This window comes from Bidens hawaiensis, unplaced genomic scaffold (genome assembly GCF_021521415.1).
Source record: "Bidens hawaiensis isolate Kalapana, Puna unplaced genomic scaffold, B.hawaiensis_p1.1 tig00020574_1, whole genome shotgun sequence".
Taxonomy (NCBI): domain Eukaryota; kingdom Viridiplantae; phylum Streptophyta; class Magnoliopsida; order Asterales; family Asteraceae; genus Bidens; species Bidens hawaiensis.
Genome location: NW_027493150.1, coordinates 208,092 through 224,654, shown reverse-complemented (window position 1 = coordinate 224,654; position 16,563 = coordinate 208,092). Strand labels below are relative to the sequence as shown.

At 42.7% G+C, this 16,563-nt stretch overlaps 1 protein-coding gene across 1 annotated transcript; it reads left to right on the top strand.

Annotated features, from left to right (window-relative positions):
* Window positions 1-414: 414 nt before the first annotated feature.
* LOC143561164 (uncharacterized) lies at window positions 415-4,340 on the top strand. Its single transcript, XM_077049291.1, has 10 exons — window positions 415-515; window positions 1,282-2,270; window positions 2,624-2,708; window positions 2,804-2,899; window positions 3,012-3,164; window positions 3,255-3,362; window positions 3,445-3,564; window positions 3,650-3,775; window positions 3,859-3,942; window positions 4,030-4,340. The coding sequence occupies exons 2-10, from the start codon at window positions 1,300-1,302 to the stop codon at window positions 4,153-4,155; spliced, it is 1,869 nt and encodes a 622-aa protein (XP_076905406.1). The 5' UTR covers window positions 415-515; window positions 1,282-1,299; the 3' UTR covers window positions 4,156-4,340.
* Window positions 4,341-16,563: the final 12,223 nt, after the last annotated feature.

The following is a 16,563-nucleotide window of genomic DNA, read 5'->3' as shown; positions in this document are numbered from 1 at the left end:
AAAGGATCGAACCCGGGTACCAAACGAATCACCACATCAGAATAACCACCAGACCACAGCTACATTTTGATCAAAGCTTCGAACTTTATACAATATATACAGCACCAAAGATTGTCTAAAGGGTATAAAAGTAAGATTGTAGCTTTCTTTTCCTTTCCCCCAACTCGAGAACACATAAAACATTTAAATTCCTTTATTTTCTTTTTTTTTTTTCACTAAACTCAGAAACACGCTTTTAATTTAATTTATTTTCTCTTCTGTCCTTTTTCTTCCCCTCCCCTCATTAAATGAGACCCGAGAACACAGCGTTAAAAATGACATGTTTATATGTTCTTCGGCCGTCTGAAATTGACCGAATATGTAACAAGTCCTGAAAGAAACAATCGAGTTTCCCCTAAATGCGCATCCACTATATATACTAAACCAAACACCCCTTTTTCTCATTCTTCATTTTTCTTTCCTTTTTATTATACAATTTCAATTTCTTCTTTAATCTCCAATTAATCACTTTACAGGTATGTTTCTCCTTCGATCTCAATCCTCAACTTCTAATACTAATTATTGATTATTGAATCGAGAATTCTGTTCATTATCAACCTGTCTTCAGTTCACAAATTATATGAATCCCGTCGCCGATCTCATAATATTTTTCCGATCTTAGATTAGTAACGAGCAAATCGGGATTTAGAAGCTCAGAATTCACTTGTAAAATTAATTAACTTTCTGGGTTTTTAATCCAGGTTTATATAGTTTTAGGGTTTCGTAGTGTCGTGTGTCAAATTGTTTTTTATGTTTCGACTCTAATATTTATTTGTGAACTTGTGTAATTCTGAAGTGATTAGATGCAATTGAAGGATCAGAATCAGCTAATTGTTGATTAGATCCAGTGTTGTAGAACTTCCTAGGCGCTAACGAATTGGATTTTATATGTAATATTTTAAATATACACACATATATTTTCAATTTTGACCAAAGTGATAAATCAGCAACTAGTCCGTGGGGGTATTGATTAGCGATTAATCAGGATTAATAGGGATTAGTTGAATTGAAGTTTATATGTAATGTTTTAAATATACACATATATACCAAATTTTGACCAAATAGCGATAAATCAGCCACTAGTCGGTCAGGTACTGGCTAGCGATAAATCAGTGACTAGTCGGTCGGGTATTGACTAGCGATTAATTGGCGATTTTTATGACCATGATTAGATTACAGCTGATATGTAATTTTATTTGCAGATTAATTTATTTGGAATGTTTTGATTGTTGTGATGTACAGGTATAAGTAGGGTAAGAAATGTTAGAGCAGTTACTGATCTTCACCAGAGGGGGTTTAATCCTCTGGACATGTAAGGAGCTCGGTAATGCGCTAAGAGGATCACCAATCGACACCTTGATCCGTTCTTTCTTATTGGAGGAACGATCCGGTGCAGCGTCGTACAACTATGATGTACCTGGTGCGTCATACACACTCAAATGGACGTTCCACAACGAACTTGGTCTCGTTTTTGTTGCGGTGTATCAAAAGATTCTGCATCTTTTGTATGTGGATGACCTGCTTGCAATGGTGAAACGGGAGTTTTCTGTTGTTTATGATCCTAAGCGGATGACGTATGATGATTTTGATGAAACGTTTAGGCAGTTGAGAAAAGAAGCCGATGCTCGGGCTGAAGAGATGAAGAAATCAAAGCAGGTGATGGCTAAACCGGTTAGTAACTTGGGGAAAAAACAAGGGCAACAAATGCAAAAGTTAGGGTTTGAAGGCGGTAATGGAAAAAAAAGTGGTGGTGAATCGGGTAAAGATTGTTCTGATGATAATAATGTAAAAATGGGTGTTTTAGGAAACGGGCATATCAATGGGGAGGTAGTTAACAAGGGTAGGGTTAACCTTAAGGAGAACGGGAATAACACCGCTGATACCGATGCTTTTGATGTAAATAAGCTACATAAGCTTAGGTCTAAAGGTGGAAAGAAAGGTAATGTTGTTGTTAACAAGGTTTCCAAAGAGGAACCAAAGAAAAAACCTACAAAAAAGAACCGAGTGTGGGACGACAAACCCCGTGAAACTAAGTTGGATTTCACGGATCCAGTGAGTGAGAATGGTGATGCTGACATGGCGGTTGCACAAGTTGTTGAAGGGGAGAGCATGATGGACAAAGATGAGATTGTCAGCAGTGACAGTGAAACTGAAGATGAAGATGACGCAGAGACAGATAATAAGAAGGTAGATTCGAAGAAGAAAGGGTGGTTTACATCCATGTTCCAAAGGTAAATTTGTTCCTCAATCCTTTTTATTTAAAAAAAGATATATATTATTTATAATTAAAAAACCAATTTTATAGTAAAAAAAATAAACGGGAATTGAGTCTCATCAAACCCATATAACTTTTAAACCGTATTATAACATCTCATTTATTTGTGAAACAGTTTATCATCAAACCATAAGTATATTATTAACTTTCATATAATAAAAAAAATAAAAATTCAAAAAAAATAATATATTAAAAACAAATAATATAAAACAACCCCCGTAATATGGGGGATAAAAACTAGCTAATGTATAATTATGCACAAAATATCAATTATTTTGGCTTATTTTTTTTATATTAAATCGTGTTTAGCATTGCTGGGAAGGCGAACTTGGAGAAAGCAGATTTAGAACCAGCTTTGAAGGCTCTTAAAGATAGGCTTATGACTAAGAATGTGGTATGTTGTGTCTGCCTTCTTAATACCAAGACCTCTTTTGTATATTTTTTTTTTCTTTTGTTTTCTTGGATTAAGTGTGAAGGTGTTGACTTCAGGCCGAAGAAATTGCTGAGAAGCTTTGTGAGTCGGTCGCAGTTAGTCTGGAGGGCAAAAAGCTTGCTTCTTTTACTAGGATATCATCAACAGTGCAGGTGGGATGACCTGATCAATTTCTTATGACTGTCTAACCGTTTATATTACAAATTTTTATATCTTGTTTGTCATATTAATAATATATGTACTTGGTTGAACTAACTAATGCAGGCTGCAATGGAAGATGCTCTTGTTCGTATATTAACCCCGAGGCGCTCCATTGACATTCTGAGGGATGTTCATGTTGCTAAGGAACAGCATAAACCATATGTTGTGGTTTTTGTGGGAGTTAACGGGGTTGGAAAGTCGACTAATCTTGCCAAGGTAAACAAACATCAAAACCAATCAGTTTTCGCCATCTGGCATAAACTCGTGTGTTATAAAAATAACCTAAGCCTGAATCCCATGGTGTAGGTGGCTTACTGGCTTCAACAGCATGATATCAAGGTCATGATGGCTGCATGTGACACGTTCCGTTCAGGAGCGGTCGAGCAGCTTCGTACTCATGCTCGTAGGCTTCAGGTATACGATGGTTCATTTTTTATCCTGATATTGGTTATCACACCTTGTAGTTAACTTGTTCTGAAATTTATTATGCTTTTAGATCCCGATATTTGAAAAGGGATATGAAAAAGATCCTGCAATTGTTGCTAAGGAAGCAATTCAGGAAGCTACCCGTGATGGATCAGATGTTGTTCTTGTTGACACAGCGGGTCGTATGCAGGTATTATTCATAAATCATAACTTCATATTCTATCTTGGATCGTTTTTATAAAATGTGTGTTACACTGATATTATGGTATTTACAGGACAATGAACCATTAATGCGTGCACTATCCAAGCTTATATATGTCAACAGTCCAGATCTGGTACTTTTTGTTGGGGAAGCATTGGTCGGTAATGATGCGGTTGATCAACTCTCAAAGTTCAATCAGGTCTTAATAAATAATAATCGTAGTTTTTATAGATAAAGTTTTCATACACTTGGTTAACAATATTTACGTTGCTGTTGTCACAGAAATTAGCCGACCTCTCACCTTCACCAAGCCCGAGGTTGATCGATGGGATCTTGTTGACCAAGTTTGACACCATAGATGATAAGGTAAACTAATATTAGCATCATTTTCTGTCTGTGAAAAGGTTGTTAATATTTGTCTAAACCTTTTTTTTTTAATTATATTTTATGTAGGTTGGAGCTGCACTTTCGATGGTTTACATATCGGGAGCGCCTGTGATGTTTATTGGGTGTGGGCAGTCTTACACAGATCTTAAAAAGCTGAATGTGAAGTCTATTGTGAAGACGCTGATTAAATGAGTGTGCGCATGGAGCTGTTCTGAGTCTGTCTTCTTGTGGTTTGTTTTCTGGAGCTATGTCTGTTTGAAGTTTGAACTTGAATCTGTTTGCATCTTTGTTTTCAGTTTGTCTGTGGTGAACATCTTTGTGATCTGTGATTCTTGTCCTGTGTTTAATGTGATGAACATCTTGTGTTTTGGTTGGAATCTTCTTGTTTCTGTTTTGGCAATGCAAGTTGATGAACATCCTGTAAGGTTTATGTCAGTATGCATGCAGAATAGTTATTTAGACGGTCCGTGCCTGTTATAGTTGTTTTTTACTTGTATAGTGTTTTATATCACGAAATCATCATCTCTTTGATCCCCAGGTTTAAGAAAATTAAGAAACCCATCATTACAGGCAACAGAATAGAAAACGTGAGAGAAGCGTATAATTATGTCTGTTTGAAGTTTGACCTTGAATCTGTTTATGATTATGAATCAGTATGTTTATGATTTGAAGTATAAAACGTGAGAGAAGCGTATAATTATGAATCAGTGTGTTAGGAATCATGACAGCTGCATGTATTGCTTTTTCATAGAACTTTATACGGTTTTAACAAACATATTATATAGATTTATAAATCCTAGATTTATTCCCTACAAATAATAGTAACTAGGTAGTACACCGACGCTCTGCGTCGGGCTGATAAAAAACGGGGCGTTGTGGTGGTACACGACACGAATTTGGCTAGTATTAGTTTATGGCAGCAACACTAAACAAAAAAATAAATTAATCATCAAAACCCGTTGTGAATAAAAAAAAATAAAAAAAACTGTGACGAACTAAAAAATAAGAAAATAATAACTAAAAAACAAAGAACATAAAAAAAACTGTGACGAACTAAAAATAATATAACTAATGCATTGTGGTCGCAAACCGATGCGAATTTAGCTAGTTACTAATTAAAGTAATAAAATAATAACAAAAAAACAAAGAAAATATATAATTTAATAAAAAAAGAAAAAAAGAGCGGACCAGTGAGGTGTTGCAAGTGGCCTATTAACATAAAAAAAATACAATTGTTAAAACGTCGTTTATTCAATCGGTAAAACCCGAACATTGGAAAACTTGAGTGTTGTCAATCCAGGGTGTCGACGCGAATTCAGACGGTTTTTGACCAAAATTAAAACAAAAAATAAAAACAAAAAAACATTTGTTGAGTAAACTAAAACCCGAATGTTGTCGGTCCAGGGGTTGTGGCAGTAAATCGACGCGAATTTGGTCGGTTTCGGTTACGTTAATTACGGTACCGAAATTTAAAAAAAATTGACAAAACAAAAATAAAACTGATATAAAAGTAGGAACCAAATTTGGTAGTAAGTTTGTTTGTTGGATGGAAATATCTATATTTAATGTCAAAGTAATGTTTATATATTAATTCTGTGACACCGAAAAATCAATAATTATATAATATATAATATTGAAGAGGTAGGTCCCAGCAGAGCCCAGTTGGACCCGCAAGACTCACCTTGAAGAGGGACGTCTGCGCAGAAAACCAACTGGATCCGCAGGACCCACCATGCTCAGAGACGTGACGTCCTTACGCGCAGTACGCAAGCTGTTCCCGCAGGAAATGCCTCCCAATGGTGAAGGACTCTGCCTGTTCCCGCAGTTGCGGATACAAGCCATCAGGGAAGGCCACCCCCGCAGCAAGGCTACACGCACAAGGCACTTAGCTCTCATTCAGTGTCACCTGAAGGAATGAGCAAAGCCGGGAACAATCCCGCACAAGGGCGGGAGGGGGAATACTTCCGCCCAACTAAGCCAGTCCGTACGATACGGGAAGATCTTCTGTACTGTACCTGACGAGGTATGGGCAAAAGATCTGACTAAAGATACGACAGCTTATTGACAACAGTATGGCGAGCAGGATGCTCCTGTACTGTATGTCACTATTAGCCGCTGCCTACTCACCAACTCCTGTCATACCACGTGCATAGCCGGCAGTTGGTGGAAAAGGAATAGTACACAGCAGGCCTGGTCACTGTCAGCCGCTGCCTACCCACCAACTACCAGCTGGGCACGTGCGTAGGCCACAGTTGGTGGAACAGGAATACTATTCAGCCGGCCACACCTCCTTGGAAACCTACCTTCGGCTATAAATACCCTAAATGGTATGATCATCTGATCTCATCATATCTTATCATATTATCATCATATTATACCTGATATCTGCTCTAGCAATCTCTTAATATACATTTATATTTGAAGAGCAATCTAGTCTGATTCTCACACCGGAGGGTGGTCACAAGGAGGAACCCCCCCCCCTTCTCAGTGACAAGCTCATGGTGTCTGTTTTGCAGGTTATCAGAAGAACCATCTTTGCCGGATCTAACCCATCATGGGAAACATCTATCTAACCCCCAGGTTATCCGTAATCTGCCCGAGGTTCACTTAGTGTTTCTTCATTGGCGCCATCCGTGCATAAAAGCTAGAACTTCATTTCTTTTCAGTTTTTTCAAACTTCTGGAAAGATGGTTAAAGAAATTCCGGTAACCACAACCCCAGCTACTGGGGGGAATACCGGCTACACAGTTTTTACAAACACTACCCCGGTTACCCAAGCCGGGGCAAGTGAAGTAAATTTTACGAACACTACCCCAGTTACCCAAGCTGGGGCAAGTGCAGTAAATAATCGCTCACTGGGATTCACCGATAACCAGTTAGAGAAACGAAGACTCCCCCGCCAAACACTCGATGAAGTTAAGGCATGGGCGGAGGCACGTCAGAGGGAATTCCAAGCTGAGTTGGACGAACGCTTGCGTTCCGTCCAACAGGCTGACGAATTCGAAGAATACTTGGACGATGACTCGGAGGAATCCGACACCGACGCGAACCCTCGCCATAGGGCAAAAGGGAAGCGTAAGGAAACGGACTCCCAACCGAGAAGGCGTTTTGGAGAAGCCTTCAAACCAAAAAACACAGGTGGAAGCCCACGTGACTTCTCCAAAACATTTAGACCAACTGTTGCAAATGCGGGAACGTCCAAATTTGCAAGGGACATTGCGGAAGCAATCGCCCCAAAAAGTGTCAAACAGATGTCCAACATCGGCACTTATGATGGTATATCTGACCCAGATGATCATTTGAACAGATTCATAGCGGGGGCAACCGTCAGCAATTGGACGGAACCTACGTGGTGTTACATGTTCCAAATGACGCTTGTTGGGCCAGCTAGAGCGTGGTTCGATCGTCTACCGGTCAACCACATCTACGACTGGGCAGACTTCCAGCAGAAGTTTAGCCAACACTTCAGCCAACAACGAAAGTATACCGAGGAGCAATGGACAATCCTCAAATGCATTCGAGATGAAGATGAATCTTTGCTAGACTTCATCACTCGCTTCAACTCAAAGAAGCTAAGTCTGGGTAATATCAGCGAAGATCTTGTTCGCGCTGCTTTCATCCAGGGCGCGAACGACCCAGAGCTCATCCGCACCTTAACGGGTAAAGATGGCATGCCATCCACATGGGATGCCATCATGACAGCAGCAAAACGCTTTGCGGAAACGGAGAAGCAACTGGGTAGAGATCTCCCACAGAGCACAAACCTCTACACCCAGAAAACAAGAGAAGACAACGTCCTTACCGCCCGATTAAACAAAAAGCGGAAGCTAGGCATTTGGCAGTCAAGGGTAAACTTTGACACCTCATCCGGCTTGCAACATCGGTTAGGCGGAAGGGATAACGTACGGTCGAACCAGAACTCCAGATGGACGCCACTCACCAAAAGCGTCACTGAGATATTCGCCACTGAGGAGCTCCCATGGCCAAAAGCTCCAATAATCCGACATCGTCCCAATGCTGATCGGAGCAAATACTGTGACTTTCACAGGACAAAAGGCCACAACACTGAAGAATGCATAGACGTAAAGGACATGGTCGAAGCATTTGTCAGAGATGGGACGCTCGCGCACCTCGTGGCGCAATGAACGTTGAGCAGGCTGATGCGTGTAAAACCCCAGCTGGGGAACACGAATAAAATTACAGCTTCAATGTGGAGACTACATGCTGCGTAAAGAACGAGATCCCGAACCAGGTGCATATCGGCTCGATGGCACTCCCATCCCAACAACATGGAAGGGAGCTCAATTACACAGTTTGCATGTAGATCAATTCCAAATTTGTAAAGAAAAGGCCCAGAGCCACTTCTAATGGAAATGATTCTCCTTAGAACATCGACGCTGATGATTTTACATTTATACTTTATGAACTATCAACACTGATGCCGGTTTTCACCGCATACATAAGTGAAAGTCGTTGCATGGGGAAGGCGGCAAAACCCGCATAAACCCAAAAAACGGCAAACCTTCACGCAGGTCAGTTGAAGGGGAAAAGTTCAGTCATCCTACTAAATGAAAGTGCCGGTCTATCCGCATGAATCATGATAGAGGAAATTGAACACTAACCTATTAACAACCACGCGTCGAACGGTTAATTTATTCAACACGGATATGCCGGTTTTCACCGCATAGTTACGTGAAAAGTCGTTGCGTGGGGAAGGCGGCAAAACCCGCATAAACCGAAAAAACGGCAAACCTTCACGCAGGTCAGTTGAAGGGGAAAAGTTCAGTCATCCTACTAAATGAAAGTGCCGGTCTATCCGCATGAATCATGAGAGGAAACCGAACACTAACCTATTGACAACCGCGCGTCGAACGGTTAATTCAAAACAGAATTTCTAACAAAAGGATGAGGAAAACCTACACGCAGGTCAGACATAGGTAAAGTTTAGCCATCCTACTAAGTGCAAGTGACGGTCCTACCCGCACAATCACGAAAGAGGAAGCAAAACTTCAACCTATTATCTACCACGTTCAAAGGTTAACTTATCCTAAACACTTAGAAATTTCAAAAAAGATGAGGAAAACCTCCACGCAGGTCAGATGTAGGTAAAGTTTAGCCATCCTACTAAGTGCAAGTGACGGTCCTACCCGTACAATCACGAAAGAGGAATCAAAACTTCAACCTATTATCTACCACGTTCAAAGGTTAACTTATTCTAAACACTTGGAAAATTGCTAATTTAAACTAAAGTATGCAAGTCATATAACTTTTACAAAGCAAGGAATCCAATGAAAGTAGCGGTCTTACCCGCACAAAGATTTATATTTCATAATATTCATTACAAGAACGGACGGGTAACTACCCGCCTACAAGAAAATAAATCTATACAAGCTAAATCTATCCTAGCAGTGGGAAGGGATCTTCAGGATCAGGCTTCAGGGCCACTTCCACTTGGACCCGCACCATCAGTAGAACGTGGCGATCCAAGGAAAGCTTTAAGGATAGCTAGCCCATCATCAGCAGCAGCAACTTGGTTCACCTTCTCCACCACCGGATGCGGGAAGGCGGCATACTGATTCACTGCTTGGTCGTAAACAGCTTCAGTATCAACATTATACAAAGGGAAGTTGGAAGGCGGGATGCCTTTCTCAACGAACCCTAGACCAAGCAGGAAGCCGGCCTTTTCCCCATCCTCGTGAGAAGCGTTGAGGGCTGCGCTCATAGCATCATCATAAGACGTATCAGCAAAGACCCGATGCACAACCTACAAGAAAATATACAAGTGTCAAAACCTTTTCTATTTACAAAGAAAAGCGTAAAGACATGAAAAGCATACCTGAGACAACGCTTCTCGAAGAAGCCATTCCTTGGCAACCAGAGCTTCTTGGAGGGCAGCTTGAGCTTCGTTACGGGCGCGTTCGGCTTCACTCTTGTTGAGGTTGGCAAGCAACACTTCTTTAGCCGCAGCCTCTTCGACGCCCTTTAGCTTCCGCTCAGTATGGTCAAGCACCCCCCTCTGGTCCAAGATCTCCTGGAGCTTTTTGGCGTATTCCATCGCAAAGGCATCATGAGCCTGCTGGAGAGCCTCTAATTTGGCTTTAAGCTCTTCATTCTCCACGCGTAGAGGCTCAGCAACAGCTTTAGCCTTGGTGGCCCTCTCGGTTGCGTTCCTTGCAGTTTCCTTAGCCAGCCGAAGCTGTTCATTAACAGCTTGGGCAGCCTTGGAACGGGCCTCGAGCCGGGCCTGAACTTCAACCTCGAGGGCCTTGAAGGCCTTCTCCTTTTCCGCAGCAGCTGCGGTAAGCTTTACGTTCTCCTCCCGGACAGCCCGCACCCGAGCTACTTCTTGAAGACGAGCTGCTTTTAACTTGTCGTTTTCACGACAAAGCAGCTCGACACGCGGCTGCATCCGGGCCAGGAGAACCCGAAGCTCATTGGTTAGCCTACCCTCCTGGTAGCTAGCCATGGCTTCCCCCAACGCACCACTGGGAGCAGCGTGACGAGCCCACTCCACGCACTCCACAGGGGTGCGAAGGGTTGTTCCTCGGCGAATGTTCCATCGTGGAACATACACTTCATTGGAATCCGACACTGCAAAAAACATAAAGCAGTTAGGAAAAGATGATAAAAAAATATATAAAATGGGCCAAAAGAACCCTACGCACCTGTAGGGTCAATAACAGGCCGATAGCCGCCAAACCCATCACCTGAACCCAAGGGAAATCCATCCAAAAGGTCAGGCAGATGGGAAGGAGGCAGAGATTGGCGAGAAGCCCCATGCATACCTGAAGGATCGGCCGTCGTTGCCGATGACGGAGGCATGGTAGAAGCCGCCGCGGTCGCCGCCGCGGAATCGGCAGCAAAAGTAACCGCCGGCTCGGTGAAAGATGCGGTAAAAACAGCACTCACAGCCGGCGGTGACGTCATCACAGCTGGAACAGTCGGCTCAAAGGAGTGAGCAACTGAACCAGCGGAAGCAGGCGCAAGCGCCTGGGTCGTCGCCTCAGGTAGGCTGACCAAGCCTACCGTCATGGGCGGAGGGATACTCTGCGCTCCACCTTGGAATGCGTCAACATCCACGCCTGCACAAAGAAGATAAGCATTAATGATGGAAAACTATGAAGTTAAAGATAAAGGAAGTTTGTACTTACGGGTTTTCTTGAGCCTGAAAGTACGGACGGGCGGGGATGAACCCGATGGAGCCGGCCTCTTCACGCCGGTCACCGTTGTCATCCTTGGCTCTCCGGAGGTGACAATCGTCGCAGCCTCCGGAGCGGCGGTCTTATCACCACCGGGATTCCCCGCCACCTCTTCGCTCTCGGCCTCTGAGTCAGACCGAGGCACTGGATCGGCAGTGGAGGCCACCTTCTCTTTCCCCTTCCCGCCGGCAGCCTTCTTCTTCCGCACCAACGGAGGACCATCTGCGGATTCCTCATCAGAACATACGATTAGAAGAATTCCAGCAGAGGTTTCAACATTGAGGGGTCGAGGGTTGAATAGCGCCTTACCTGGCCGCCTGGCGCTAAGGATCTCGTGGCCTAGCGGATATACCTCCACGAACCGATCCGCCGTTTGTTCTAGGATGGGCAACTCGTTCTCGTCTAGAGCGCGAGTACCCATCCGAGCGGGACCATCAGCCTCCCGCGGGTACATGAGCGACTGCAAGTCGTTCCCCTCTGAAATAAACAGGAAAGAAGTTAGAAGAAATTCTAAATTAACAAAAAGAAACAGAGCATACCGTAAGGAACAGAGTTCGAACCGTATTCAAGGACGATTGGGATTTTATGCGCATCCGCATCCTTCCACACCCGGCTCATCCCCAGCATCACCATCCCGGACTCCGCAAACCGGTAAACCGGAGATTGGACTCGGGATATCTTCGCAAACCATTCCGCCTCGTGGTAGTTGGAGGCGTGAAGGCTGGGAAGTGCTTGCCCATTCTTGAATTTCATGGCAAGGGGGATGGCGCGAGCGGAGATGTAGAAGAACTCCCGCTTCCACGAGCGAAGACTGCGCTCGGTTGCTCAAATCTTCAAACCCTTAATCCGGGTTATCAACGTGTACCACCCCTGGATGCACCTCCAGGAGTAGAAGGTCATCAGGCGGTCGACGAAGGGCTCAATGCCCAGTATCCGGCACACCCACTCGAAGTGGCGAATCTTGGCAATCGCCATCGGATGCACCTCGGTCAGGTGCACACCATGCCTCTCAAGGACACGGTAAACAAACTTTGTCAATGGGAACCTAAGATTCCCATAGACAAAGAATGCAGCATAAACCCCGATTTTGCCTCTTGGGGCATCGTACACCGTCTGATGGGGTTCAGGAAACTCAGGCTCGAGAGACTCGAGCATGAACTTCCTGACGACGTACTGATACAGATCAACGGGCAGAGCACACTGGCACTCGCCAGCAGTACTCTTGTCATCGGCTGTAGATTCGAGATCATGAGAAGACATCTTACAAGATGAAAGAAGAAAACGATTTCAAGAGAATGCTTGCCTGAAAAGGTGAGTATTCGCCGGAAATCGTTTAGAAGATGAAGAGAAAAGTGAAAAGTGTGGATTACAAAGAACCCTCTCCCCCTTTATATACTAATCGCAATTAATGCGATGAATTTAATGCGGAAGAGAGAGAAATCGAAGGTGCAATGAAACTATGATACGTGGCAAAAAGCAAGTTGGCAACAGCTGTTGAAAGGACGCGTACCATTAATTTCGCGGCCACGCGCCCGAAAAATCGCGCCCACGCGCCTGAAAAAGCGTCTGGAATGACCATGTACTGTCACGTCACCATAACTTCCTGCACGTTCTGACACAGTCAGAAGAAACCGTCGCACGACGTTTCAGAGGTTTGGACTGTTCTTATCCTTTCACCAACTCTTCGAATTTCAAAATTCAAAAAGATTCAAAAGTAAGCGGGAAAATACCCCTTACCTTGGCAACCAAGTAACCATAAGACGGGTGCGGGTACAGTGTTAAGGCAAAACCCTTCACATACTTAGCACCTGCAGGGAATTGAAGCCAAGAATACCTTGGCAACCAAGTAACTATAAGACGGGTGCGGGTACAGTGTTAAGGCAAAACCCTTCACATACCTAGCACTTGCAGGGAATTGACGCCAGGAATACCTTGGCAACCAAGTAACCATGAGACGGGTGCGGGTACAGTGTTAAGGGAAAACCCATCACATACCTAGCACCCGCAGGGAATTGACGCCAGGAATACCTTGGAAGTAAAGTAACCGTAAGACGAGCGCGGGTACAGTGTTAAGGCAAAACCCTTCACATACCTAGCGCTCCGCAGGGAATTGAAACCAAGAAGGATCTTCTGGGCAATACTTGGGGAAACAGAAATAACATCCCCGCATAGCGGGAACGTCGAGAACTACATTTTTTGAAGCTCCAGGATGGAATTGGTGGTTTTAACATAATTGATCACTATGTTCAAAACTATCAAAACCCCGTGGAGAATCCACACAAGTGGGACTCAACGCTCCTGACTTGCGAGGAGGTTACAGACCTACCCGCATCATACCCAAAGATCAAGCAGGAAAGTCGGGAATTTCTGCAAGTGACAAGGACTTCCGCGGGAAGAATCCCCATGGAAAACTTTAAAAAACCCTTTTCAAAACCCTTTGCTTAAGTCCAAAAGTTCACCTCACTTTATTAAACATTCATGAGAAGAACATTGGACTGGGGGGACTTGAAGAGGTAGGTCCCAGCAGAGCCCAGTTGGACCCGCAAGACTCACCTTGAAGAGGGACGTCTGCGCAGAAACCAACTGGATCCGCAGGACCCACCATGCTCAGAGACGTGACGTCCTTACGCGCAGTACGCAAGCTGTTCCCGCAGGAAATGCCTCCCAATGGTGAAGGACTCTGCCTGTTCCCGCAGTTGCGGATACAAGCCATCAGGGAAGGCCACCCCCGCAGCAAGGCTACACGCACAAGGCACTTAGCTCTTATTCAGTGTCACCTGAAGGAATGAGCAAAGCCGGGAACAATCCCGCACAAGGGCGGGAGGGGGAATACTTCCGCCCAACTAAGCCAGTCCGTACGATACGGGAAGATCTTCTGTACTGTACCTGACGAGGTATGGGCAAAAGATCTGACTAAAGATACGACATCTTATTGACAACAGTATGGCGAGCAGGATGCTCCTGTACTGTATGTCACTATTAGCCGCTGCCTACTCACCAACTCCTGTCATACCACGTGCATAGCCGGCAGTTGGTGGAAAAGGAATAGTACACAGCAGGCCTGGTCACTGTCAGCCGCTGCCTACCCACCAACTACCAGCAGGGCACGTGCGTAGGCCACAGTTGGTGGAACAGGAATACTATTCAGCCGGCCACACCTCCTTGGAAACCTACCTTCGGCTATAAATACCCTAAATGGTATGATCATCTGATCTCATCATATCTTATCATATTATACCTGATATCTGCTCTAGCAATCTCTTAATATACATTTATATTTGAAGAACAATCTAGTCTGATTCTCACACCGGAGGGTGGTCACAAGGAGGAACCCCCCCCTTCTCAGTGACAAGCTCATGGTGTCTGTTTTGCAGGTTATCAGAAGAACCATCTTTGCCGGATCTAACCCCTCGTGGGAAACGTCTATCTAACCCCCAGGTTATCCGTAATCTGCCCGGGGTTCACTTAGTGTTTCTTCAAATATATAATAGTGGTGTCCATTACGCTTAGAAAAGTGTGATGGAATGTAGATTTAGGAGTAAATTAGATTAGTTGTTCTTAATGGTAGAGAGAGGGGGCCACTCTAACTTGAACCCAAAGTATCTCTCATTTGTAATCATAAGTACTCAGAACTAGACCCCAAAGTACCTAAATTAAACTCACCAATGTTTTTTTTTCTCGGGTTTGTGAATTCAGTTTTCCTACCCGAGGTGGAAGGGGCCGTGTATTCAAATTTGACATGGAGTGTAACGACCACCATAGCCAAAACAAATATTTTATGATGAAAACAACGAAAGTAAAAGCCCAACTACAAAAACAATAGCATCAATAAGAGAAATAAATACTCCAGTTAGAGGCCAACAAATGGGTTATTCAAACCTGTCTTGGTAAAATTCAGGGGCGGCCCCAAGGGTGTGCGAGCCGCACCTTCGGCCGAGGCACGTAATTTTTGGGGGTCCAAACCTTTTTATGTGTGTGTGTGTGTATATATATGGTAAATGATTCTGAGTCAAACGACACCGTTAATTGATCGATTGGGTCATTAGTTTTAGTATCTAAAACTCGCCGGAAAAAGAGGTTCGCATGCCGCCTGAGGACCAGAGAGTCGGAGAAGACAAAGACACGTGAAGTTAGAAATTGTTTTAAATCAAGTTTTGGGATATGGCAAAACTGCCCCTGACTTATTTCAGTATTAATTAAACAAAAAAAAACTATTAAGCTTCAAGTTTTACAATTTAATTAACTAACCCATTTACTTGTTTTACAAAGAAATAACAAAATAGATGTATAATCAGTATTTACATATGAATCCATACTAAAATGAATGGCATTTGAAACCGGTTGACGTGTAATTATTGTGTCTTTATAAATTAATAGATGATGTTGATTCATATATAGATTTTTTTACTAACATTACTAGTTTGAAAACATTAAAACGTGATGAAGTTTCATATTCCACCATATGAGATGGCGAAGTACCTATTTTCCATCATTAACGCATCTGTACACCTAGACTAGTATCCATAAGTTTTTTTTTTCCTAAACATACTAATCCAAAAAAGAAACCAAGGTAAAATCAAGTTTTAAGGAATGACAAAAATATTCTCTACTCTTTATTTCATAATTACATTTATTAGTTACATGCTAACCACATTTAATTTTGTTTTAATTATACTCCACACTTAACTTGATAACTTCTATGTCAACAACATATCATTTCTATAATCGTTTAAACAATTTAAAAAACTTAAGTTTTTATTAAACTAACTATATTAATTCGCATAAATTATTAATAAACTGTACAAGTATTAAATTTTAGGGTTTCAAAACCAGTGTATTATATTACTATTATATTTTTGCTATGTTTATTGTTATAACATTAACCGTCCTTTATAAAAATTAGCTTATATATTTCGTTATTCGTCAAGGCCTACGGGCCTTTTTGTTTTGGCTCGGCCGAGGTATATAAATTCTCGGAGACGTCATGCTTGGTTTGGGTTAATATAAGTCAAAATCGGCTTTTAAACCGATTCTCAAGTTGAAAATGATCGGTTCAATTCTATATTAACTGGTTGGAACTATTTCCAGTTCTTGTCAAATCGGTTCCTAATTGGCTAACCGGAATTGGTTCCTTTAAGCATATCTAACACCACTAGTAACAACAAAAGGATGTAACAACAAAAATTGTATCGAGAACAAACTCTCTCCCTTTTAAGAAGCTTAATGTTTAACATCCTGACTGACAAGAACAAATTTCAAAGAGGAATCTACACATAAAAACAGCAAAGAAGACAAAAAAGGTAAGAGTCTATCCAAAAGAAGGATTGCTTATAAAAGAAAGAAGATAGAAGTCTAAACGAGTGCCTATAGTTTCATGTGTTAAAAATAAGAGTGTGTTGTA

Excerpts from the sequence above, each read along its gene's own strand:
- LOC143561164 (XM_077049291.1), top strand. The coding sequence starts at position 1,300 with ATGTTAGAGCAGTTACTGATCTTCACCAGAGGGGGTTTAATCCTCTGG. Across the intron at positions 2,900-3,011 it reads GGATATCATCAACAGTGCAG|GCTGCAATGGAAGATGCTCT; the intron begins GTGGGATGACCT and ends TAACTAATGCAG. Across the intron at positions 3,565-3,649 it reads ACACAGCGGGTCGTATGCAG|GACAATGAACCATTAATGCG; the intron begins GTATTATTCATA and ends TGGTATTTACAG.